The 27,633-nt window shown below is 39.9% G+C and overlaps 1 protein-coding gene across 1 annotated transcript in view; it reads left to right on the top strand.

Annotated features, from left to right (window-relative positions):
• MATN2 (matrilin 2) overlaps window positions 1–27,633 on the top strand; it is a 199,912-nt gene that overhangs the window by 122,983 nt on the left and 49,296 nt on the right. Inside the window, exons 6-7 of the mRNA XM_036742359.1 lie at window positions 9,362–9,484; window positions 13,821–13,943. Of these exons, the coding sequence (XP_036598254.1) occupies window positions 9,362–9,484; window positions 13,821–13,943 (246 nt within the window). The remainder of the gene's footprint in view (window positions 1–9,361; window positions 9,485–13,820; window positions 13,944–27,633) is intronic.

Raw genomic sequence — 27,633 nt, 5'->3', positions numbered from 1 at the left:
GTGCTTACTATGTGCCAGGCACTGTCCTAAGTGCTGGGCATACAAATACCAGTGAAAAGAAGGATTGAACCCACCCTCGAGGAACTTACATTCTAATGGGGAAAGATAACACATAAAAAGGGGAGTTCCCATAAAACCTGGAGTAGGGAGAAGATGCCCACACAGCCACATAGTAACTACGTCCAGAGAATCAAGAACAGCAAGTCTGAGTCCTTTACCCAGAAGGGAAGAAGTCTTTCAGGAAGAATTTACCACTGAGAGAAGGGGCCCACAGGAGTCGAATTGAGGTCTGATAAAAGCATAAGTCAGAATATCACTTTACTGATTCTGGAAAGGTTTGCATTAGCATTTTCAGTCCTATCACTCTGCTATCTCTTGCTGAGTTTGCAGTCCACTGAACCCCCAAGATATTTTTTATTAGAACTTTTGCCAAGGCCCACCTTTCTCAATCAGTACTTCTGCAGTTAACTTCCTTTTACTCCAAGAACAGAACTTTATACTTATCCCTATTAAATGTTCTTAAATTGGGTCCATCTCAACAGCCTGCCAAAATCTTCTCCTGTCTCAACACTGCTGTCTGAGTTATTATCCCCTCACAGATTTGGGGCATCTACAATTTTTGATAACCATGTCACCTGTGCTTTCATACAAGTCATTAACAACTTTGTTGAACAGAATGGGGCCAAGGACACTTAAGAACCTCCTTTCGGGTTGACTTTGTTCTGATAATCAATATCCTTTGAGCTCAGTCATTGACATGGATCCAAATCCACCTAGGTTGTACTATCATCCGGGCCCCATCTTTCCATCTTGTCCACAAGACAGATTTTGTCAAATGCCTAAGCCAAAATGTAGGCATATTATGGCTATATTGATTTTCGGATATACCAGTATCCTGCCCAAAAGGCCACCAGTCAGTCTGGCATGACTTGTTCTTGATAAATGAGGGCTAGCTCTTGGTGCCTGCCACTTCCTTAAGTGCCTACAAACTATCATCTTAATACTATATTCAAGAATTTTGCCAGGAATCAAAGTCAAGTTCACTGGCTTATGGTTAAAAGAATACTAATAATAGCTAGCATTTTTATAGTGTTTAAAGGGTTTGCAAAACACTTTATAAATATGATTCCATTTTATCTTACAACAGCCCTGGGAGGTAGACACCTCCTGAAAGTGAGGCTGAAGGAGGTTAAATGACTTCCTCGTGGTCACATAGCTAGTAAGTGCCTGAAGGAGAATCTGAACTAGAGACTTCCTAACTCTAGGTCCGGCGTCCCATTCGTTGCATCACCTGTTGTTGTTGTCGAATTGTTTCAGCTATCTCCGACTCTTCCTGACCCCTTTTGGGGTTTTCTTGGCAAAGATACTGGAGTGGTCTTGGTCTATCATTTCCTTCTCCAGCTCATTTTACAGATGAGGAAACTGAGGCAAATGGTTAAGTGACTTGCACAGGGTCACAGCTAGTAAGTGTCTGAGGTCAGATCTGAACTCATTAAAAACTCTTCCTGATTCATTTTTACTGATGATGAAGATGAGGCCCAAGGAAGCTAAGTTACTTGCCCAAAGTCACGCAGTTAAGTGTCGGAGGTGGGATTTGAACCCAGGTCCTCTAAATCTAGGGCCAGTCCTCTTTCCAGTGGTACCATGCTGGTTTCTGAGTGTGCATGGGGGAAGGGAGTGGTAGATACATACAAAGTGTTGCTTTAGACATATTAATTTGGCAATGCTATGTAGACTAGATTGGACAAAGGAGAGATTAGCAGCAAGAAGATCTGTAAGGAGACTATTGCAATAGTTAAGGTGTGAGATGATGAAGTCCTGGATGAAGGTGATGTTCATAGAAATGGAAAGGAATTGGTTGAAATTCTGAAAGAAAAATCTGAAAAAAATGGTGATTCACTTGATATGTGAGAGGAGGAAAAAGGGAAGTGTTAAGGATTACTTTAAGATCTTGAGCCTTGGCAGCTATTAATAGCCCCATTGACCCAAATGAAGAAGAGCTGGTTTGGAGGGAAAGATGATGAATTCAATTTTGGACAAATAGAAATCAAGGTGATAGTAGGACATTAGCAGATAGAGCTGCCCATCTGCTGTGGAGAAGCACAATCAAAAGTCGGGAAAGCAATCATGGCTTTGGAAGCCATCCTTCTACAGGTGATTGTTGAAACCGTGGGAGTGGACCATGACGAGTCATTTACATTGATACAAGACTCTAAGTTTTGCCAAATGCTCTCCTCACAATTCAGTGAGCTATTAGGCTTAGTCAACATAGTTTACCCAAGGTAGTATGTCTAAAGCTGAACTCATCAACCTCTCCCCTAAATCCACCTCTGCTTCAAACTTTCCTCTTTCTGAGGAGGACACCATTATTTTCCCAGTCAGCTATACAATACATATTGTCCGAGTCATCTTTGACTCTCCCCCTCCCTCATCCCACATCCAGGCAGTTGCCAGGGGTTGTCTATTCTGCCTCCACCGCATCTCTCAAATCCATTCTCTTCTCTCCACTCACACTGCCACCATCATCTTCAGGCTCTTATCACCTTAGACAGATTCTCAATGGATCAATTATCTCTTCAGTTTGAGAATTCCCTCTACCACTCAAATCATAACCCCTCCATGCCTGTCCATGTTGTAGGACTCTCATTCATTTTCCCCCAAAAGTTCGCAATAGGAGTTTACTCAATGGGTTGAAATTCTTCCTCATTTTCTGTGAGGGAAGCAGTGGAACACTCTGGCTACCCACGTGTCATCCTTCACTCTCAACATGTGACCAGCCCATCTTCTCTTTCTGTCATTCAATTCTAATGACATCATTTATTCCTGTTCTTTTTCAGCATTCCTTATGGGTTATATGTTGAACGCTATCACACCTACCATATTATGATGCTCATTTTTAGTTCTTTGGAGGCAGTGTTATTCCAGGTCTTGCTGGCCACGCAGCAATACTGATTAACAGTCTATCTATTTAACAGTATCCTTACCTCTAAGTTTTCTTACCTCCAAGCTCTCCCTTTTCCAATCCATCAGATACCAAAATAATCTTCCTAATGGATATGTCTGACACATAAGACTCCTGCTCAAAACCCATCAGTGGTTCCTTATTGGTTCTAGGATACTCTGTTGCCTCAAGGTTGCAGCCAAACCAGACTGTTAGCTATTCCCTTAATTCAACATGCCCTGTCTCTCACCACCTTGACCTCACAGAAGCCATCTTCCATGCATGCAATGAACTCTTCCTTAATTTTTGGCTTTCTGATTTCTTATCTATCTTCAAGAATCAGCTGAAGTCTCATTAAGCTTTATATTGTTATTATTAATTATAATAGTAGCTAGCTTTTATATAGTGCTTTAAAGTTTGCAAAGCACTTTACATGTATTATCTTATTTGATCTTTTTGTAAATTGTTCTCCTGACCTATTCATTTCCCTCTGAATCAGTTCATACCAACCTTCCAAGGTTGCTCTGAATTCTCCAGATTCATTGGTTCTTACAGCACAGAAATATTCCATTCCACTCATTCTCCACAATTTATTCAGTTATTCCTAATGTGACTGATCTTTTACTCCTCAAATCCTCCTAGAGCATTTTGTTTATCTCTCCTTCCTTCCTTTCACCCCCATACCCTGCATTATACTTAACTCGTCTGCCTGTATACCACTTCCAGTACAATATAAGCTCATCAAAGGCAGCAGCTAATTTCATTTTTGCCTTTTTCAGTAACAGCTTCCTAATTTGTCTCCCTGCCTCCAGTTCCTCCCCTCCCTAAGCCATCTTTCACACAGAGGTCAAAATAATATTTCAGAAACACAGGACTGACCATTTCACTCCCCTGCTCAAAAGGCTTTGAGTGGCTCTCTATCAAGACCTGTTAAAGATCTTAACTTGAAAAGGCCAAGGTCCCCACTGCGTCCTGGGCCATCTCCAGTTGTTCTGATCCATATCTGACCCAAATGGCTCTGGAAGAGAAAGTGAGGCTAGTGACTTTGCACAGCTCTCCCTCACTTAAATCCAATTCACTTGCATGTCATGGCATCACCTCCCTGCTGTTGTGGTCCTCTTCAAGAACAAAGGACAAACAGCAGCAGCATGGCTTCTAGGATAAATTATAAGCTCCATAGCCAGACATTCACCACAGTCTGACTCTCCACTACCTTCTCATGCTTATCTCACATTATTTACCTTCAATTCAAAATCCTTCACATTAAGTTACCAAGATTAAACATTAGATTATCTCCTGCCTTTGTGCATATTCAAAGACCATCCCTGAATCCTGAAATGTCCTCCCTCCTCATCTCTGCTCCTCAGAATTCTTGTTTTCCCTCAAGGTTTATCTCAGGTGCCACCTTCTTCATGAGACCTTCCTGGGTCCCCTAGTTGTTAGTAGTCTCTTTCTCACTTTTCAATACAAATACAGACAATAGATACAAATTATCTTGTATCTATTTGTGCACATTTTGTATTTCCATAGTAAAATATAAAGTCCTTGAGGGACTTTGTAGCCTCAGCCCTAGCATAGTACCTTGGGCAAAGTTGGCATTTAATAAATGTTTGTCAGATTAAATAAAAGGTCAAATAATAAGGAAGTATACGGTCATTCAATTCAATTTAACAAATATTCACCATGGTACAGTATAGCTCAATATAAAAGACAAAAAGAAACAGTCTCCACCCTCAAGGAGCTTGTAATCTATATTCTTTTGTTTTAGTTTCTCAATTAGACATGTTCTTTTAGGGTAGAAATTGTGGGGTTTTTTGTAATCCCCCTCAGCTTCTAGTAGTGTGTCTGTATTCTCTCTACTATACATATGGATAAATGTGCATATATATATACACATATATATACTATACATATCTGTATGTGTATGTATACTATATACTATCCCATAGGTATGCATATCCTATATATGTATATATGTATTTATATACATATCCTATATGTATATATACGTATATGTACTATATACTGTCCTATACACAATACACACACACATATATACATATTTTATTTATTTATCTATTTATTTATTTGAGGATGAACAACATACTATAAAATAGATGCATATGTAATAATGGATAACATTTATATAATGCTTTAAAGTTTGCAAAGTGTTTTACATATATAATGTTTCATTTGAGGCTCACAAAAACCCTGTGAGGTAGGATTGGCCAATTAAATACCAGGTACACTTTTAGGCTGTCATTAGAATGTTGATGTGTAAGAACAAACAACTCAAACATAAAATAATGTAGCTTCTTTTTAAATATTATTTTCAGAGAATCTATGGACAGATTTCCAGGGATCTGTGAAATTGGAGAGGAAAACTATTACGTCTTTTTTCCCCCATTAATCTTTGGTCTCCTTTGATGTCTTCTGTATTTTTTTTATGCATTTAAAACCATTATTCTAAGAAGATCATATGTTTCATCAGACCTTCAAAGGAGTCCATGACTTTAAAAAGGGTTAAGAACTCCTGGAATAATATAACCAGTGTCAACATGAAACCCTTTTACTGAACTTGCCATTTCTGAATTTAGCAATTTAGAGATATTTCAGGGGTGGGGAAAGTAAAGTTGTATAGGTGTGCACAAGTGTCTTTGTACATCTATGTGAATGTGTGTGTTTGCTTAGGAAGTCATTTTATCTGTAACTTCTCTCAACAGTAGACTTGGCTTTTGATCTCTGGGCACTTCCAGTTGTTAAGAATATGTGTCTTCTTCCTAAAAATGCCTTGTTTCTGCTCAATATTATCCACACTGCAGACTGTTCCATCATAGAAAACCCTTGGAGTGTAGCCAGATTTTACATCAAGAGCCAGAAATCTCTACTTTTCGTTATATAGCACTTAAGTAGCCTTTATCGTTATAGACAGCTACTGGCTATTTGGGAAATGGTTTCTTTCAAGTCATTCAGAGACCAAAAATAGCAAGTATGGTTCCCGTCTCTGTGTGATTATGACTTTGTAGTCAGGAGAGCTGGAATATAATAAATGAGAAATTAGACTTCTGAGTCCTGTGGGAAACAGTATAAACTTCAAGAGAACATTATGTAAGGACCGATTTTTTTGGAACTAGAATGAGACTTGAGAAAATACAGTCATTGCTGAGTTCTAGGTGAAGATTACTATGCACTTCCATCCTCCCTGGTCCTCTCCTCCCCAACCAGGCTTTAGTTACTCCTCTATTTTTATTTTTATAATACAACAGATTTTATTATTGGAGGAAATTTTAATGAGGAAACTCCCTTTTCTAATTCAAATTGGTACCTCCTCTGCAACTTGTAGGCTTAGAAAGTTTCTTGGAGAGCCAAGAGAAGAGCTTTGTTTGGGATCCCCCACAGACAATATGAGTCAGGGATGGAATTTGAACCTACTTCCTGACTCTCTATCCACCACTATTCTGTACTACCTTTGTACGCCTCTGTTTTTAAGAATACAATTTCTTCTACCAAATGAAGTTGTATAAGGTATCTCAGAGGTCCCCCCACTGAAAAAGGAAGTTTGGGGTGAATGCATCATTACACTTTTGGGTTTTAAAAGCTCTTGTTTTCCCTGTGATGGAGTAGTCTGGGCCTGCTGCATGCCTTAGAATTCTAGTACCCAGGGAATTAACATGAGTAAGTGATTCTCAAATATGGAAGAAAGATATGTCAAAGCCTTACAACCTTTCAAAAGTGCTACAAAAGTTGAAAATTTTAATTCAGTTTTAAAAATTATCTTTTCCAAATTCTTCCTCCTTTCCCTCCCCATCCATTGAGAAAGCAAGAAAAATAAAATCTGCTACAAATATGAATAGTCAATTTTTTAAAATCCTAAATTAGCCATATCTCCTTCTCCCCCCCCCCCCCACCAAAATAAGCTTCAATTCCCACTCTAAGTCCATTAGCCCTCTTTCTGGAATTGGGTAGCACATTTCATCAAAAGTCCTCTGGAACTGTAGTTGATTTCAACTGTGTTGCTCAGAGTTTCTAAATCTTTCAAAGTTGTTTGTCTTTACAGTATTCTTGTCATTGTGTAAATTGTTATGTTGGTTCTACTCACTTCACTTTGTATCAGTTCATGTAAGACTTCCTAGGTTCCCTTAAAAGCATCCCCTTCATAATTTCTTACAGCATAATGGTATTCCATTATGTACATATATCATAACTTGTTCACTTGTTCCCCTCAGTTTTCAATTCTTCACTGCCATGAAAAATGCTGCTATGAATATTTTTGCATATACTGGTCCTTTCTCCCTTTCTTAGGTATAGATCTAGTAAATACCAAAGCTCTAACCCCTTTTACCTCTGTGTTTTTCAAGGTGCTCAAAAGACCGGCATTCAAATCCTGCCTCTTACCTTTTAGCACCTATGTAACCTTGGACAGGTCATTCTATCAGTTCTCTTGTCTATAAAATGGGAGCAGTTAAATTGGAAGATTGTTAAAGGCCTTTCCATCTCAAAATTCTATGCTGTAAGAGAATTCAGGGGCATAGAATAGGGAAGTGTGTGTGGGCTGCCAGCTTTTACATCACCATGCCTGTGTCAACCACCCTTCATGCCAATGAATGCTACTAGCCTGCATGTAAACTTCAGTATATACACAACAAGCTGCCAACTCCTGATCAAGATGTTATTGGATGTTCTCATTAATGATTATGCTAAAAAAAAAATTAAAACAATTCAATGGTATTTGAAAGATGAGAAGTTGGCTTTTGTTAGGATTTGGTTCCTATCTCTGTGTTTTTGTTATGGCTAAACTCTAGCAATTGGCTAATGTCCCATGATGAGCAATACATTCAGAGATTAAGACTGCGTGGGTGTTCTGTTCCCAACCTAATAGTTTGTTGACTGAAAAAAATGAATATTAGGACTTTGCGTACTTAAGGAGTCTTAGAACATCAAAATTATGTTCTTTAAAAAAACCCATTAATTAGCCTGGGAGCAAAAGAACAAACACAATTTATTGTCCTTTTGACTGGCTAGCTATCACATTTACATAACTAGTTGACCAAGATGTTAAATACAGTATTATCTCTTTGGTAACTTGGCATACTAGAAAGAGGACTGGATCTGGAGTCATGAGACCTGAGTTTGAATCCAGGCACTGACAGTATTTGTATAACCATAGGCAAGTCACTTTTCTTAGCATCTAGGTGTCATAGTAGATAGAAAGCTGGCCCTAGAGCCAGGAAAACCCAAGTTCAGATCAGACACTTAATATCTGTGTGACCCTGGGCAAGCCACTAACCTCTGTCTGCCTCAGTTTCCTCAAACGTAAAAGGGGAATAATAATAGCACCTACCTCCCAAGGTTGTGAGGATCAAATGAGACAATATTTGTAAAGTGCTTGGTACAATACCTAGTATATAGTAGGTGCTTAACAAATGTTTGTTCCCTTCTCTTCACCTTTAACAAATAGAGAACTGTCAAAGCTATAAGAATATAAGTCATTCCCCAACTGATAAATGGTCAAAGGATATGAAGAGGCAGTTTTCAGAAGAAGAAATCAAAGCTATCTATAGTCATATTAAAATGCTCTAAATCACTATTGATTAAAAAATGCAAATTAAAACAACTTTGAGGTACCACCCCATACCAATCAGAATGGCTAATATGACAGAAAATGAAAATGACAAATGTTGGAGAGGATGTGGGAAAATTGAGACAACCATGCACTGTTGGTGGAGTTGTGAACTGATTTAACCATTCTGGAGAGCAATTTGGAACTATGCCCAAAGGGCTATCAAACTGTGTATACGCTTTGACCCAGCAATACCACTTCTAGGTCGGTATCCGAAAGAGATCATAAAAATGGGAAAAAGGATCCACATGTACATAAATATTTATAGCAGTTCTTTTGTGGTAGCAAAGAATTGTAAATTGAGGGGATGCTCATCAATTGGGGAATGGCTGAACAAGTTGTGGTATATGAATGTAATGGAATGCTGTCGTGCATGAGAAATGGCAAGCAGGCAGATTTCAGAAAAACCTGGAAAGACTTCACGTAAATTGATGCAAAGTGAAAAGAGCAGAACCAGGAGAACATTGTATACCATATCAGCAACATTGTGTGATGATCAACTATGAATAACTCAGGTCTTCTCAGCAATCCAATGATCTTTTCTCTTCCCCTTCTCCTCCCTGAACTTCAGTGTCCTCATATATAAAACAGAGATTATAATATCTACACTGTGTACCAAACAGAGTGACTGTGGGAAAGTGGGAAATAGCTATGTAAATGATGTAAATATTAGTTAGTCATAAACAATGTGAACATGAATTATTTTTAGTATTGCTTTGTTCTTGTAGATGGTGCATGCGTGTTAGTTATCTTTGATTTCATTTTTAATTTAACTTTGAATATTTTTATTTTTTCTCTAGTTGTGGATTACTGTGCCTCAGAAAGCCATGGCTGTGAACATGAGTGTGTAAATGCTGATAATTCCTATTTCTGCAGATGCCATAAAGGATTTGCTCTTAACCCAGATAAAAGAACATGCAACAGTAAGTTTCAAAATGCGGCATTCTGATGATACTAGGTGGCTTTGGGCATTGAAGTATCTCAATGCCAAATTAACCCTTGATTTTTCTGTAGAATTTTTTTAAACTCTTCTTCTCCTATTATACCTTAATGACCACCCTTTCTTGACCTTCTTGACAAGTTATCCCAGTCTTTTCCAAGATTCATGCTCTGGAGAATCAGAAATTTCATTTTCCATAAAAGATCTACACTTGGAGGGGAGGATCCTACCTTCCTTCCAAAGAGACCCTGACGTGTCATTTGACGTTAACATAACTATATATCTACTATTTTTTGGCAGAATTTTTTAAAAATCTTCATTGGAATGTTGTAAGATGGTGTATCAAATAGTCCATCCTTATAGGTCCAAGAGTGTCCTACTCTTGAATCTATATGATACAAGACAGGCATGGTGGTGCCTGTAATCCCTGTAACATCTGTAACATCTGTAATCTGTAAATCCTGCTACTAGGGATCCTGAGGCTGGTAGATTGATTGAGCTCAGGAGTTCTAAGCTACAGAAGGCCTTCCTTATGCCAGTCTAGTACCCGTACTAAGTCTGGCACCAATAGTGAGTCCCTGGGAAGGGGGCTACAGAAGGAATCACCAAGCTGCATATAAAGAGGACAAAAACAGCCCAGGTCAGAAACAGAGCAGGGCAAATCAACAATAAGATCAGCCCATAAGTGGCTACTAAACATAGTTTGGTCAAGATAGGGAGACCCAGTGTCAAGGAAGAAAGGGAAGAAGGAAGAGAAGGAGGGAGAGAAGGACAGAGGAAAGTATAGAAGGAAGGAAGGAAGGAAGGAAGGAAGGAAGGAAGGAAGGAAAGGAGGAAGGAAGGAAAGAAGGAAGGAAGGAAGGAAGGAAGGAGAGAAGGGAGAGAGGGAAGGGGGAAGAAAAAAAGGAAAGAGGGAAAAGGGAAGGAAAATCTGATACACCAAAATATAATCTTCAAATAATCTCTAAATTAAGAAGTGGTCAAACCCACTTTTCAAAAGGACTAAAAGTATGTTATTATAAATATAGAGCTCTTTAGTGCACACAAATGTTCATTTACTTCCTTGACTGAGAGGCTTAAAGCTCACATATTAGGATCCAACTAAAGATTAATTTTTAGATGAAGATAAAGAAGCTCTGAAATACCAGCTCTGAGAAAATGGGATTCAATTTATTTTTTAATGACTTTTCATAAACATTTATTACAGAAACAAGGAATCCAGTACTTAGAAACACACATACAACTAAAACAAAAAAAAAGAATTCCAATACTTAACCTTCTTGATATTCTTACATCCACTCCTAGCAGGCACCAGGATTAGGGGCAACACGGGACTGGAGGACACAGCTGGATGGATAGTTACAGTAGAGATGAGCTGCTGGTCATCAATTTGCTTCTTTTGCTCTATCTACCTGCCAATATCTTCCCTGCAGCTCCAGCTGCTATAAAATGGCAGGGCTATAGACAGAAAAAAAAAGGAACTTGGCTGTAGTATTGGTGTACAGGCATTCTTCATCTGTGATTCTGTGTAATAGGGGTGTTAGCATAGATAGATACATACATACATACATACTTACATGCATGCATACATAGATACACAGATACATAGATACACTGATACATAGATGCATAGATAGACACACAGATAGATACATACATACATAGATACACAGATACATATATAGATACACAGATACATACATACATAGATACATATATATACATGCATACATATATAGATATATAGATAGATACATAGATAGGTACATAGATACACAGATACATAGATAGATACATAGATATATGGATACATAGATACATCGATGGATACACAGATACAGATAGATATACACCTAACTAAATATATACTGATGAGCTAGTTAATTGATTCAATACTCTGCAACTGAAGATGCTGAATTAATTTTTAATATGATTTTGAATTAATTCATTCTTTTGATGACACTGTGTTAAGTATGAGGGGAAGGTGAATCTAAGACATAGTTTCTGTTTTCCAAGCATTTACAATTCAGTTGGTGAGATACTATAGATACCCATGAAACCATAAGTTTTCCAAGCCTACATATGACCAAGTGTCAAAAAGAATGATAGTGGCACTGAGTTCTACAGGACTTTAGGTAAGTTCTACAGGACTTTAGGGAGAAAGGAGATCAGAGTTGCTTGGAGTGGTCAGGGAAGGCCTTGTGGAAAAGAAACCTGAGGGAAGGAGACAGGCCAGCAGTATACACTACTGGGAGTCAGGAGACCCATTTTCTATCTCGTTCCCTCATGACCACTAGCTAGCTTTATTACTTCGGGAAATTTACCTTTCTGCATCTTGGGTTTTTCAGCTATAAAATGGACATAACTAGTATTTGCCTTACTAGTTCACAGTGATACTGATCGAATGAGAGATAAACAAGTGATTGAATAAGAAAATAGATATGAAATAATTTTACCCAGCTTAAAAGCTCACTTATAGTTATGTATGAAATATTATTGGACTTGGCTCTCAAGTTGGACTTTGAGGGAGGGGTAGGTTCTGGATAGGTGAAGAAGAGAGGGAAAGACACTCTAGGAGAGAGGAACAGGACAGATAAAGACTTGGATTCAGGAATGATGCCTTTCTTCTATTTTCTCTGGGACTTCATTCCATTAATCACACCCCTCTTCTTGATGAAACTTTCAATCTTTCCCTCTTTATTGGTTCCTTACTCTCTACCTGACTCTATCACTTCTGTACAGGTCCCCTATCCTAAATAATAATAAATTTTTAAATTTCCCCTTAAGCCTTCTAATCCCTCTATTTTCCCCTTCATTGCTGGATTTCTAGGGAACAAATCATCTGTACTTCCTACATTCACTCCCTTGACATTCACTCACTCCTCAATCCATTTTAATCTGGCTTCTGTCCCACCACTCTACTGACATTTCTTCCTAAAAAGTCACCAGTAGCCTCCTTCTTGTCAAATTAAATGGAATTCTTTTCTATTCTCATCCTCCTTGACCTTCCTATACTATTTAACAATATGGACCATCCCTCTTTCTTCTGAACAGTATCTTTTGGCTTCCGTGACAGAGGTTCTCCTGTTTACCTAGATCTTTGACCTCTCCTTCTTTGTCTACTTCATTGTCTTTTCTTCTTTCTTTCCTTCATGTGTCCCCAAAGGTTTGGTGCCCTCATCCATCTTCTGTTCTCTCACTATAGATCCCTCTTGGTGACGAAATCCTCTCCCACTGCTTCACCTATCACCTCTACACAGTTAATTACCAAATCTCTATTTTCAGCCATGTTCCCTCTCTCACGTTGACTTTGTAGGCAAAAGAGAAGGAGCCAGTGAAGAGACTGAAGGAGAAACAAAGAATGATTTTGCTTCTTCTTATGGTTGTAGGTAGAGCCTCAGGGGAGTAAGGTTCATTCACAAACCTAGAGATTGTCTAGCACTTAACCAGCAAACATCATAGGCTGAATCTTCTGAGATACTGATCCACTCTGTTCTTTCCACATCCCTCCAATTCAGTATTGAGAAACATCCCCACCCTTACAAGAAACTATATAAATGGACACACCAAAGAATAGAACGACAACGACAATAATAATAATAGGTCACACTTCTATAATGCTTTAAGGAATGCTAAGTTCTTTATATAAATAACTTCATAAAAAGGGGCACAAATGGAGGAATATTAGATTTTTCATTGGTGGTTCGTTTGTCATGACACAATATAACACTGAGGAAACTCTCCCAACAAGCTGGAATAGCAACTATCACAAATGTAACTGAGGCTTGCATTCCTTGCTGATATCTAAGAATAATTATGTGGGTTTATAGAGAGATCAGGGCTGATTACCTATAAGTCCAAGAAATATGATGAGGGAAAGTAAGCAGCTATTGCAAGAACTTATAGCTTCCACTACTTGGCATCAGTTCCCTAGGCCCAGACCCCTGTGTACCATGGACAGCACTCAGGTGCTAACCATGAGAGAAGGGGTGGATACAGAGGCAAGGAGGCAAGAGGGCATAGGTATGAGGGCAGGAAAAGGCATAGAGAGGAGGGATCACAGAGAGCCTAGGTTAGATATGGTAAGGAGAAACACACAGTTCATGCCTTGTACCTAACAGCTGCTTAATAGATGTTTGTTCATTACTGAATTCTTCTCAGAAAAGAAGGGAGAAGGAAGAGAAGAGGAATGAACACCCAAAATATTACCATTTTGGAATTTGACCTGTAAAACAAGGAAAGAGTTATTGATGAGTATCTTTTGGTTTTCCTAAATCAAAGTCATTGTTTCTCTTCTCTTCTTTTCTTTTTTAAATCAGAGTTGGACTACTGTGCTTCCCTTAACCATGGTTGCCAGCATGAGTGTGTTAATACAGAGGATTCTTATTCCTGTCGATGCCTGAAAGGATTTAACCTGAACCCAGATAAGAAAACATGCAGGAGTAAGTCCCTCATTGGGTCAGCCAAGAATGGCTGTTCCTCTTCTGTGTCACCATCCTAGAGTTTCTTTATTATTTTCTGGGGAAAACTTGGTAAAACATCCTTATACACACCCACCCCAAACTTTTGCCTGGCACGTGTGTTATGGTTTTATGAACACTATTCACTCATTTAAGTCTATCTGTATTTTTGTCTTTTTGTGTGTGGCGGAGGGCAGCTCTGGACCTGCGATTGTATCAATAGAGAGATATCCTAGTGTGGAAACTCTCTCTACTAATGCGGATTAGAATTCCTCTGGATCACTCAGTCTTAGAGCACCAAGATATTAAGAAAGTAAGCAATGGTCACACAGTTAAAGTGTGGCACAGGCAGAGCTTGAATGCTTATAATTAGTAGTAGCGCTTTTTTAAAAGGTGGCCATTTTGGAAAATGCACAGTGATCCAATAATGTTCACAAACTCATCCTACATATCCACTCCAGCTAGTAACAGCTCACATTTATGCATTGCACTAAGGTTGACAGAGCACTTTCTTCATGACAACCCATTGAACTAGGTTGTACAGGTATTTTTATCCCCATTTTAAAGATGCATAGACTAAGGCTCAGGGAGATGGCATGAGCTGCCTGTGATCACACAACCAGTAATTATAGGAACCAAGATTTGAAACCAGGATTCCTGACTCCAAGTCCAACCTGCTTTCTACTATATCACACCTTACCTTCCGTTCTGGAATTCTGCTGATGGGTTGGTATAGAATCACTCAACTTTAGCATTCACATGAAATGACCACAACTCTCATTTGGAGAGACAACTCCACTCTCCTTCACTTCCAGATCCCATGACATTCAGGCTGCCCTATAAGTGCCGCTAGTGCCCATGATAAGGTGAGGCACAGTGGGCATCTGTGTTTTCCAAAATTTAGTGCTATGCCCTCTGTTTTACTAATTGTCACTGTTGTTGAGTTGTTTCAGTCGTGTCCGACTCTTTGTGACCCCATTTGAGGGTTTTCTTGGCAAAGATGTTGCAGTGGTTTGCCATTTCCTTCTCCAGCTCATTTTATAGATGAAGAACTGAGGCAAACAGGGTTAAGTGACTTGTCCAGGGTCACACAGTGTCTGAGACCAGGTTTGAACTCATCAAGATGAGTCTTCCTGATTCTAAGCCACCTAGTTGCTCTGACTATGTGTCAGCATAATTTAATTATGTAATTCAGTATTACATAATTGGGTATTAATTATGTATGTATATACTTACGATTTAGATTTGGATCTGTAATTTGGATTTTATATATTTAGGTTTAATTGTATTAAATCTAATACACTGTTTTCCAGTGAAGACTCGCATATTGCTTATGTACACTCTAACTTAAACACTTGTTTTAATGAATGTTGCAGAGTCACACCACATTAGCAGATAGTTACATGGTCTCATTTTGAAATTAAATGTGGAATGCCATGCCTTACTGAAGAAGATAAGATAGTATGATAACAGCACTTGGACATAGTCAAACATTACATCAAAATTTTAATTTCGTTCCTACAGAATGTAAAAACAGTCAGATGGGATAATTTCCACTAGACCACACATGCACAGAATTGTTAAAGAGTCAGATTTTCCTGCTTGGCCTCTTCCTGACGTTGCTCACAACTTTTTCCATGGATGTGTGTGGTTAACTGCACTCAGGAGAAGTCACCCATAGGTGACTTATTTGTGGGTGTTAAGACTCACTCCAAAACTTCAGGAGATCTGTGATTTTTGTCAGTGTGAGTGCCCCCTAAGCCAGATCACAACCCCTATGGTGTTTTCGTAAAGTCAAGTCATCAAGCCTTTATTAAGCACTTACAATGTGCTAGGCACTGGGCTGAGTGCTGGAGATGTAAAGAAGGGCAAAGACATATACCCCGCCACAAGCTATAAAAAGGGTAAATTTAAGGTAAATGGTTTTATGAGTTATTAATGGCCAGAAAAAGTTCATTTCTACAGAAAGAGCCTCTACATGTCAAGCTAGGCTGGCTGTCCAAGACAGACACATAGCTGGTCGTTAGACCTTTCCTCAACTTTTCTAGCCTTACACAATTTGCTACTCTTTGCACTCTAAGAACATGGCCTTTGAGAATCCAGGGTCAGCTCTGTATCATGAAGTATCAGAGCAGAGCATTAATAGAGGAAAGGGGGTAGGGAGGGGGACTTAGAAAGGAGAAAGGCTTGAGGGAAGGAGGCTCATTGCCATAATCAAGATGAAGAAAACCACCTTGTATTAATTTTGTATGTATTATGCACATAACCAAGGCCTGAACTAGACTGGCTATTGTGTGAGTGAAAAGGCAGGGACATATGCTAGAGATGTAATAGAGGTAGAAATAACAAAATTTGTATTGAATATGTGGAGTGAGTGAGAGTGAGGAATCAAGGGTGATAGATTGTGAACCTGGATGACTGGAAGGATGGTGGTTCTCCGAGGCAAGTAAGGGGGAAGTTCGGTAGGGGGAGTGATTTTGAAGGAAAAGATAATGGTCATGTAAAGCTTGAGATAGCTATAAACCATCCATTTGCAATGTCTAATAGGCAGTTGGTGATAGGAGAGAGACTTGAGCTGAATATGTAGATCTGGAAAGCATCTGTATAGAGATGGTAATTGAGTGAGAGACATACAGACAGACAGAGATTGAGAGACAGAGAGAGAGGGAGAGGGGAGGGGGGAGACAGAGAAGAGAGAGAGAGAGAAAGTGAGAGAGTGAGAGAGAGAGAAATAAAGTGAGAGAGAAAGAGAAAGTGTGTGTGTGTGTGTGTGTGTGTGTGTGTGAGAGAGAGAGAGAGAGAGAGAGAGAGAGAGAGAGAGAGAGAGAAGTGATGGGCTTAACCAAAGATGATGTTTGTATCTGCCCACAGCATAATGAAATATACCTCCAAAGTACCCCCAAACTCTACATAAATTCACTGTACTTATCTCAGGACCAGGACATTGGAAGGGGACTGAAAGGGTGATAGAAGGAATTCTCAGCTTGCACTCCATACCCAGATTCAAGTGCCAGGCCTCACACTAGCTCTGTGACCATGAACAAATCAGCGAAGCTTTCTGATCATCATTTCTCTCATCAGTGAATCGGGGCTATTGATCCTCCTCTTGCCTACCTCACACAGCTTTGTTGTAAGGAAAGCACGTTCTAAACCTTAAAGCGCAGCAGCGATGTGACCTGTCACTTTTTACTTTCCACATCTGTTCTCTTTAGAGCTGTCCTGCTGATGCTTAGTTATCTGGTTGTAATAGAAGAGGGCCTCACTGCAGGCTTCTCTCAGGAGTTTCACATAATCCCAAGGAATCTCTATATAGATTTCAGGGGGTCAATGAACTTGGGTAGGAAAAACATAACATCTTCATTCCAATATGGAATTGGTTTCCTTAGTTTCCTTGGTTTCCTATGAATTTTATTTATCTATTTAAAAACTTTATCCTGAGGTGGGTCCATAGGTTTCAGCAAATTGCCAAAGAGGTCATGACATAAAAATGACTAAGAACCCCTGCTCTAGATGGGTTTTCAGGAGAACATTGAGAACTTTTAGAAATTAGGTTGAACAGGTGTAGTGTATTGCTTGAGTCGGATATGTCCATCATCTTTGGTCAGGGCCATTTGTGTGTGTCATTCTGCGGCAGCTAAGTTTCTCCTAGTTTTGGGCAGGCCTTGTTCTCCCAGGCTCTATGACCAAAGGACTAGAATGTCTTTCCTGATGCCCAGTCAGCTTCAATCAGTGCAATTCAACACACGTGTATGACTCTCTGCTCTCTCTCTCTCTCTCTCTCTTTGTCTGTCTTTGTTTCTCTATCTCTTTGTCTTTCTCTCTTTCTCTCTGTCTCTCTCAATGTCATCAACTCATGGGCTCTATTATAAAGTATAAATAAGTATAGCCTTACAAAGACCAGCTAGGTTGCACAGTGGATAAGGCTCTGGGCTTGGAATCAGGAAGACTCACCTTCTTGAGTTCAAATTCAGCCCCAATTACTAACTGAGTGACCCTGGGCATAATACTTGACCCTGTTTGCCTCAGTTTCCTCATCTGTAAAATAAACTAGAAAAGGAAATGGCAAATCACATCAGTATCTTTGCCAAGAAAACCCCAAGTGGGTGTGACAAAGAGTTGAACTTGACTTTAACAACTGCACAGCAATATGTGCTAAGCACTTTACAAATATTATCTCATTTGATCTTTACAACAACCTTAGGAGTAGGTGCCGCTTTTATACCCATTTTACAAATGGGGAAACTGAGGAAGGCAGAGGCTAAGTGACTTGCCCATGGTCACATCGCTAGCAAAGGCCTAAGTCTGGCAGTTTGATGGTGGTAGTGTTTAGTCTTTCAGTCATCTCCGACTCTTTGTGACTCCGTGAACTATAGAATACTGTCCATGGGGTTTTCTTGGCAAAGATACTGGAGTGTCTGCTTAGTCTGGCAGTTAGGTCTTCCTAATTCTTGTTTGACACAATTGTTGTTTGTCCTTCACTCTCAAAGAGGACTAGGACCTCAGGAAGGTGATGCTATGATTTGCAAGTGAATCAGATTTAAGTGAGGGAGCGCCCCTGTGCAAAGTCACCAGCCTCACTTTCTCCTCCGGAGCCATCTGGGTCCAGTGGCCAGATATAGATCAAGACGACTAGAGATGGCTCTGGATAAATAGATGCAAAGTCAAGTGAGAACCAAGTGAACAATTTATACAATAACAATGCCATATAAAAATGAACCATTTTGAAAGATCTAAGAACCTTGGTCAATGCAATGACCAACCATGTTTCCAGATAGACATTACCCACTATCCTGAAAAAGAGGAATGGACTACATATGCAGGATGAGATACATATTTTTGGACATGGTCAATTTTGGAATTTGTCTTGTGCATATTTGTTACAAGGGTTTTGTTTTTCTTTTCATTTGGTGCAGGAGAAGAGGTGGAAGAAAAAAAAAGTTTGATATATAAATATAATTTAATTTTTTTAAATGGATGATACAGTACACTGCTCTTGGAGGGACATATATGTGCTTTTTTGCCTAGTCCAAGAGGCTGGTCCTATCTTCCAGCTTCCTTCATATGAGCTGAACTCTTCCTTTCTCCCAGCACGCAGCTGCATTTCTTTCTAAAACAAAGATCATCTCCAATCATTGAGGGAGAGGAATATGAGTTCTTATCCAACTTAAACAGAAGTTTTTTTTTAATTTCTAGGGGATTTTTTTTGTTATACTCTGGATAAGATAACTTTTTTCTCAGATTTTGTTATACCGAGAGCGAGTGAGACACTCCACAGAGTATAAGTTTTAAATGGAGAATTTATTAGCCGGCATCCATTTTAGGGGCAATTAGCCCATATCAAAAATGGCCCCGAATTGGGGTGAAAAAGTAGTTTATATAGGAAATTTACATGCCAGGTCACAGGGTGGTCTGGGGGTACAGGAACAAAGGTCCTGACAGATCACAAATTCTGACTGGTTATCCTTAAGTGGGATAATCTTATCTATTGACATTCCTTGGAGGAGTCACAGAGCCCCAGGGACGTTTGCTAGATTCCAAAAGGTCTGAGTCCATTCTTTATTATGCTAACTGAGGTTTTAGCTAGGGGCTGGGGGCAGGGTTCTCCTTAGCAATAACTGATTTTTCCAGTACTACAATTTCATTCCTTTTTTCTCAGATTTTATTCACAGGGTTAATTCATTTTGTGATTTTTTTTCTCACAACCTGAAGCTGTTAATGGAGAATCAGTGATATACCCTACTTTTTCTCCCCCTCCTTCCTGAGTTTCATTTACAACTCATACTGTGCAGCACTGTCATCATATTTTAAAGCATAAATCACCAGGGTCCTGATGAAATACGTGAAAGCCAGGCCTGGGCTGCCTTCAGAGCTGGGGACTGGTGACCTGAATCATCAGAAAGCCTACCTCCCACATACACCACTCATCCTTTATCCTTTGGCCCTGTAAGACTGTTGACTTCAGTAGGATTGATTGGGTTCACTTTGGATGGGTGACAAATAACACCTGTTCTGTGCCCCACTTCCCAAAGCTTGTCTATCCTACTCGGCCCTTCTCACCCACCACCTGGTCAGTATTAATCAGTCTTTTATGTGTGTGTGTCTTGTCCCTTCTGCCAGACTCCATATTCACTAAGGGCAGAGACTATGATTATTATTAATAACAATAATAATAGCTTACTTTTTATGTACGTTGCCTCATTGGATCCTCATGACGACTCTGTCAGCTAAGTAATACAAGTATTATCATTCCCCATTTTAAATATGGGGAAACTGAGGTTTGGGGTTGTGACTTTCCCAAGTCAATGCTCACCATTCACAGTCTGATTCCAGAAATGAGGGCTTCTCTCCAAATGCTCTCTTTTTCCCATTCAGAGAAAACTGGAGGGGGTGTGAAGGAGAGGTCAGAAATGTACATTTGCCAGGGCTCTCTCATCTTTGCTAGTAAGAGCTAGCATTTATGTGGTGCTTTAGGGTTTGCAAAGCACTTTAGACATTAGATCCTCCCAACAATCAATCAATTAATCAGTAAACATTTATTAAGTGCCTACTGTATGCATTTATGCACACAGTGGATAGTGCTAAAATGCAGTGCCAAGTGCTGCTAAATGGCTAAGTGATACCCAGGGTTGCACAGCTAATAAATAGGTAACGTGCAATTTCAAGTCAAGTCCTCCAGAGGTCACCCATCTAGAGGCAGCTGAATGACCCAGGAGCGCTGAGCCTGGAGTTAAGAATACCTATGTTCAGATCCTGCCTTGGATAGTTACTAATTATGTGAGTCTGAGAAAGTCACTTAACCTTTGTCTGGCTCAGGTTCCCCAACTATAAAATGGAGATACTAGTAGTGCCTCACCTCCTAGGGTTGTTGTGAGGACCAAATGAGATAATGTTCGTTATGTGCTTAGTGCAGTACCTGGCATATAATAGGTGCTTAATAAATGCTTGTTTTCTTCCTCTGAACTCTAATGTTCCTATCACTGCATGAGAGAGCACTGGACCCCAGGGGCACCCAGGGCTCCAAGCTCCAGAAGAGTAGAATACACCATCCTCTACCAACCCCAGCAGCCCCTCCTTCTGTCCTTCCACAGATCCAAGCACATGGCCCTAACTCAAGGGACCCCCAAAGCATGGATGCTATACCAGCTGCCTCTCATTTTCTTTCCACACTCTCACTGATAGTACATTCTCCCACTCCCTCACCCACATCCCTCTTCTACTTCACTCACTCCAAAAACACTTCATGCTCTCTCACAAACACACCCAAGCCTGGATCCCATTAACACTATGCCAAATATGCTTGGATCACCAACACCCAAAGAGCATATTTTCACTCTTGAAATAGTCAAGGAATTTGCAGACACCTAACAGCTGTGGGTGAGAGGCAGCTTGTCAGAGGGGACAGAGAGCCAAAAAGGCCTGGGTTTGTATGCTACCTCTAACACACACTGGCTATGTGGCCCTGGGCCAGTTACATAACCATACAGAGCCTCAGTCAACTCTCTAAGAATATAATTTATAGAACAAATACTGACTGCATTAATAAAAGAAGTTCAAGAAAATAAAAAACTCAGAGAGCCAGCTTCTTTCTGATGTTACAATGGCCTGGGAGTCTAATACAAGGTTACATATGGAGGAAGACCAGTGCCCAGTTGACTATAACATGCTATTTACCTCTTGCCCATGCTTGGTGACTGAAGCTAAATGGGCATCAGGAAAGCCATCCTGTGCCTTCCGTAATGCAGCCTGGGAAGATGAAGCCAGCCCCGAAACAGGAGTCGAGTGGGAAAAGAAACTCAGAGAATGGTAGAAAGAGATTTCCTGTTAGGTCTCATTTGCTCCAGGATTTTGCCGGGAGAATTCTCCATTCAATTTTGTGTGTGCTTAATGCTCCTAGAATGCCATCAGGGAGATTATAAGGAAGACTTAGGCTCAACACTTGAACATAAAACCTTTGAAATTTAAAGAACATAAACCTTTAAAGACCTGCCTTGCCCCGGGAGTAGAAATAACATCTCCATTTGGGCTACTCCAAAACTGAGTCAGTCCTGAAGGATTCCACATTCCACTGTTTTCAGAGCCCTAAAGTTAGTGACAGGAAATAGAATTGTCTAGAGGCACATTCCTGTAAAGAATTATAACCATCTTTTAAATTTTTTTATTGCTATCTTTTCTTTTTATATTGCCTTCATTTCTGAATGGGCAGCTAGATGGCACAGTGGATGGAGTGCTGGGCCTGGAGTCAAGCAAATATGGCTTCAGACAGTTACTGGCTGTGTGATCCTAGGCAAGTCAATTAACCCTGTTTGCCTCAGTTTCCTCATCTGTAAAATGAACTAGAGAAGGAAATGGCAAACCACTCTAGTATCTTTGCCAAGAAAACCCCAAATGGGGTCAGGAAGAGTTACATATGACTGAACAACAACAGCATTTCTGAATATATTTCTCCTACCTTACTCAGGAAGCCTTCCATTGTTAGGAAACATCAAGAAGAAAGAAGAGAAAAAAAATAAAAAGCAGTTCAGGAAAAGTACCCATAGACTTCCACCTCTGCAAAGAAGGGAAGGAGGTGAATTTTCTCCGCTCTTTGGGGCAGGAGGGGAGAGGAGAGCTTAATTATTACTTTACCCCCATGTTCATTAAACACTAGGTCTGTAATTGGCCCCCCACAGAATATAAGATCAGAGATCCCGGACCAAAAAGAATTCCCCTCTAGTCCAACTTTCTTCTCTTATTTTATAGATAAAGAAATTGAGGCCTGTACAAGGTATTACAGGTAATAAGTATCAAAGATGGGATCTGAACCTAGGTCTTTTTGACTCCAGAACCACAGCTCCTTTCACTAGGTCACACTTTTCTACTGGGTAACCACAGGATTTTACAGAAATTAGATTAGCAGCGAAGGTCAATGAAAAGAAACATGGTGGGTGTGAGGAGGCTACTGTACATAGCCAAAGACCTAAACATGAGGAATGCCATAAAAGACAATATCAGGGACATATAGGACAGGAAAAGGAGAGAGGCAAGAGTGAGAAATAACACATGGGCCCCAGGGCTGCACCAGCATCTAAGATACAGAACCAAGGAAGTCCTCTAGTCTGTCAGGTTGATCTTTGCCTAGGACTCGTGTGTAGGCAGTGAACAGGAACCGTGCCAGGTGAAAAGATGTGAATGAGCCACATCTTTCGCAGTGAGGTGAGACCCCACACTGGTGAGATCACAGATTCCTCACACTAGCCGCAATTCATAAGAAGGCGAATGATACCTTATGGACAGGTTCTTTAGCTTTCAGGTTCAGAGGCACTGTTGTGTCCAACCGGGAAGCCTGGACTAGGAAGCAGGAGACCCGAGTCCAAGAGGATCAGCATAGTATGAGGCAGCTAGATGGTTCAGTGGATAGAGTGCTGGGCCTAGAATAAGAAAGATCCAAGTTCAAATGCAGACTCAGACACTCAATACTAGCTGTGTGGTCCTGGGTAAGTCACTTAACCTCTGTCTGCCTCAGTTTCCATATAGGTAAAATGGGGATAATAGCACCTACCTCCTTCAAATACTTAACACTAGCTGTGTGACCCTGGGCAAATCATTAAACCTATCTGCTCCTAGTGTTGTTATGAGAATCAAATGAGATATTTGTACAACACTTTGTAAACCTTAAAGTGCTGTATGAATCCTAGCTATTAAGTGGAATAGAGCAGGTAGGTGGTATAGTGGATAGAGTGCTGGGCTTAGAGTCAGGAAGACGTGAGTTCAAATCCAACCTCAGACACTTACTAGTTGTATGACCCTGGGTAAATCACCTAACCCTGGTTGCCTCGGTTTCCTCATCTGTAAAATGAGCTAGAGAAGGAAAGGGCAAACCACTCCAATATCTCTGCCAAGAAAACCTTAAATGGGGTCACAAAGAGCTGGACACAACTGAAAGGACTGAACGATTTCTTTGTTCTGAGGGGATTAATAAATCTGCCATTGACTAACTGCAGCTTTGGGCAAGACAATCATCTCCCACATCTCCTCCCTACCTGTGTTGGGAGCTAAAAATGAGATAATAGATTTGAAAGCATTTCTGAATTAAAAACACTAAATAAACTCAAAGTCTAGACAGAGAACTCAATTATGGTCTTTAATAACTACCATTCAAACAAAAATCAGCTGGCATTTATTTTATACGTATATGTACATACATAACTATCTATCTATATCTATCTGGCATCTACAGAGAGATGATAGATAGAAAGAAAGATAGATAATATAGAAAGAAACAGAAAGAAAGATGATAGATAGAAAGAAAGATAGATAATAGATAGATGGATAACGGATAATAGATAATAGAAAGATAGATCGATAGAAATAGATAATAGAGATAGATAAAAATAGATAATGGAGATAGATAGATAATAGAAATAGACAGAAATAGATAATAGACAGATAGAAATAGATAATAGAAAGATAGAGATAGATATAAATAGATAGATGATAGAAATAGGCAGAAATAGATAGATTAGAGATAGATAGAAATAGATGATACATAGATAATAGATAGATAAATTAGAGATAGATAGAAAGATAGAATTAGATAGATAGAGAGAGAGATGGATATAGATAGATGACAGGTAGATAGATAGATAGATAGATAGATAGATAGACAGATGATAGATAATAGATAGAAAGATAGATCAATAGAGATAGATAATAGATAGATAAAAGTAGATAATGGAGATATATAGATAATAGAAATAGATAGATAATAAATAGAAAGATAGATAGAAATAGATAATAGAGATACTTAGAAATAGAGATAGAAATAGATAGATAGGAATAGATAGATTAGAGATAGATAGATAGATAATAGAGATGACAGATAGAAATGGTAGATAATAGATAGAGATGACAGATAGATGATAGATAGATAGAAATAGACAGAGATAGATAGATAGATGGATGGATGGATGGATGGATGGATGGATGGATGGATGGATGGATGAATGGATAAAATCTTGTTTGATCCCCACAACAATCCTGGGAGGTAAGTGCTAATATTATCCCCATTTTACAGATGAAGAAATTGAGGCTGAGAAAGGTGTGTGACCTGTGTGTCCGGGGTCACGCAGCTAATAAATGTCTGAGGGAGAATTTGCACTCAGATGTTCCTGACTCCCGATCCAATATTCTAGCCATGGCAACACCCATATTTATATAACTGGTCTTGCTTATACACCTGGTCTCATGTATATGCATGGCCTCATTTGATCATGTACAGTTACCAATACAGTATTATGTTCCCTATATTACAGGTTAGAGGGACATCTTTGGAATCAGGAAAACATGGGTTTAAGGCCTGACTCTGACATATATTAACTGTGTAGTTAATAAAAACAACAACAACAACAACAACAACAATAATAATAGAGTCTCAGGCCTAGAGTCAGGAAGACCTGAGTTCAAATCCAGCCTCAAATGTTTGCTAGCAGTGTGACCCTGAACAAGTAACCTAACTGCTGCCTGCCTCAATTTCCTCACCTGTAAAATGGGGATAATAATAGCACCTACTTCCCAGGGCTATTGTGAAGATCCAATGAGATAGTACCTATGGAGCCCTTTGCAAACATAAAAGCACTGCACAAATGCCAGCTATTGTTATTATTAACTATAGGAGAACTGCTCCATCTCTCAGTGCTGTGGGTGACTGTTCTAAGAGTATGTTGAGTTGCTGGTCTGCACTGGTGAAGGGAGTTTTCACGGTGGGAATTCCCCCACACTGATGAAATCACAGGTCTGGATCCAAAAGTTTAAAATTTACAGATGAAAGAAACTGTGGCTAGGAGAGAGGGAATAATTCTGCCCAAGGTCACTCAGCGGGAGACGCAAGACTCGAAGGTGGTCTGGCAACGGCCAAGCGTAAAGCGATTTCATTTACTCCTCCCAGTGACTCTGCTCTCCTCTCCTTTCTGTTTCCTTCTCTCCTCCTCATTCGTTATCACGCACGTGCAAACATCCTGCAGGTCAGGTTTGGGTCCCCTGTCACACAAAGGCATGTAAGTAAAAGCAGGCAGACAATATAACACAGACAACAAAGGGACGAAAAGAGCTCTGGACGAGGAGTGAGGAGGGCTGGATTCTGACAAGCTCTGTGACCCTAGACAAGTCACTTAACCTCTGTTTGCCTCAGTTTCTCATCTATAAAATGGGGTTATTTATAACATCTACCTCGAAGCATTGTTGTGAGGATTAAATGAGACCAGAATTGTAAAGCGCTTATCACAGTGTCCACAATATAATAAGCACTAAGTAAATGCTGCCTATTATTCACTTCCCTCTCTGTAGTTTTCCACCTCCTACAAAGAGGTAGATAGATGGTGCTAGAGAGATAGGTCTAGAGTCAGGAAGACCTGAATTCAAATCCAGACTCAGACATTTACTAGTTGTAACCCTGGGCAGAGGCAACTAGGTGGTGCAGTAGACAGAGTGCTGGGCCTGGAGTCAGGAAGACTCATCTCCCTGAGTTCAAATTCAGCCTCAGACACTTACTAGCTGTGTATCCTGGGCAAGTCACTCAACCCTATTTGCCTCAGTTTCCTCATCTGTAAAATGAGCTGGAGAGGGAAATGGCAAACCACTCCAGTATCTTTCACGAAGAGTCGGACACAACTGAAAATGACTGAATAATAACAACAAACCCTGGGCAAGTCACTTAACTTCTGCTGGTCTCAGTTTCCTCAACTGAAAAATAGATAACAATAGCACCTCCCTTCCCCCCTCCTCCAGGATTGCTGTGTGGATTAAATGAGTATTTATAAAGGGCTTAGCACAGTGCCAGCAGGTGTTTAATAAAAGGCCTGTTTCCTTTCTTCCCCACAGCCATCTTTGTGCATGGTCCAGTGTATGGATTCACATGAGAAGTTCATAGTGTTTTAACATTTTTCAATCAGGGAAACAAAACACTAATTGTCTAATGGCTAGACCTTAGCTTTTCTTGTGCAACAAGAGTGCAGTTTGAATGAGGAGAGGTGTAGGGGTGGTCTATTATAGTAATGTCACCCGGAGCATCATTAGAGACATTTCCAATGGAAATGCCTCCTGGATTTCATCTTGAGTTTCCTGAGATGGAGGCTGTAATCGTGAACTCATCTGGAGCAAGGTTAAGCTTTTGGACTCGCTGAATGTAAATGCCCTTCCCTCACTCTCATAAATGCCTCTTTCAGTGTTTGGCAAGATCAGCCACTGTTGATCCTTTCTCCTACGGCCCTACGGCACTTGCAAACCAGCCCCTCTGAAGGCTGGTTAATTTTCATACTACATATCTGGTTAATATACACATTAGACAGCTAATCAATATTCAGGACATACAGCTGTTAGAGTTCATGTTATACAGAAAGAAGGGACAGACTGGCTTCTCTCAACATCCAGCAGGGTTTTGTTGTTTTGGGTTGGGAGGGAGGGATATCAAACAGCAACAGACTATGGGAAGAGTCACGATAGAGGAGACAGACAGTGCCTAGAGCATCAGTTTCATTTTGGAATGTGAGCTTCCTAAGGGCAGGAACCATAACTCCTGCAAAAAGTCTGTGTCATGCCCTGCTCATTTAAGATCCTCAGGAAATACTGATAATGACGAAAATAACAAAAAATAACCACTCGCTAACTCTTATTGTTCGATGCCTCCATGAATCTTGGG

This window comes from Trichosurus vulpecula, chromosome 1, assembly GCF_011100635.1.
Source record: "Trichosurus vulpecula isolate mTriVul1 chromosome 1, mTriVul1.pri, whole genome shotgun sequence".
In the NCBI taxonomy this organism is placed as follows: Eukaryota; Metazoa; Chordata; class Mammalia; order Diprotodontia; family Phalangeridae; genus Trichosurus; species Trichosurus vulpecula.
This window is presented reverse-complemented; position numbering and strand designations above follow the sequence as displayed.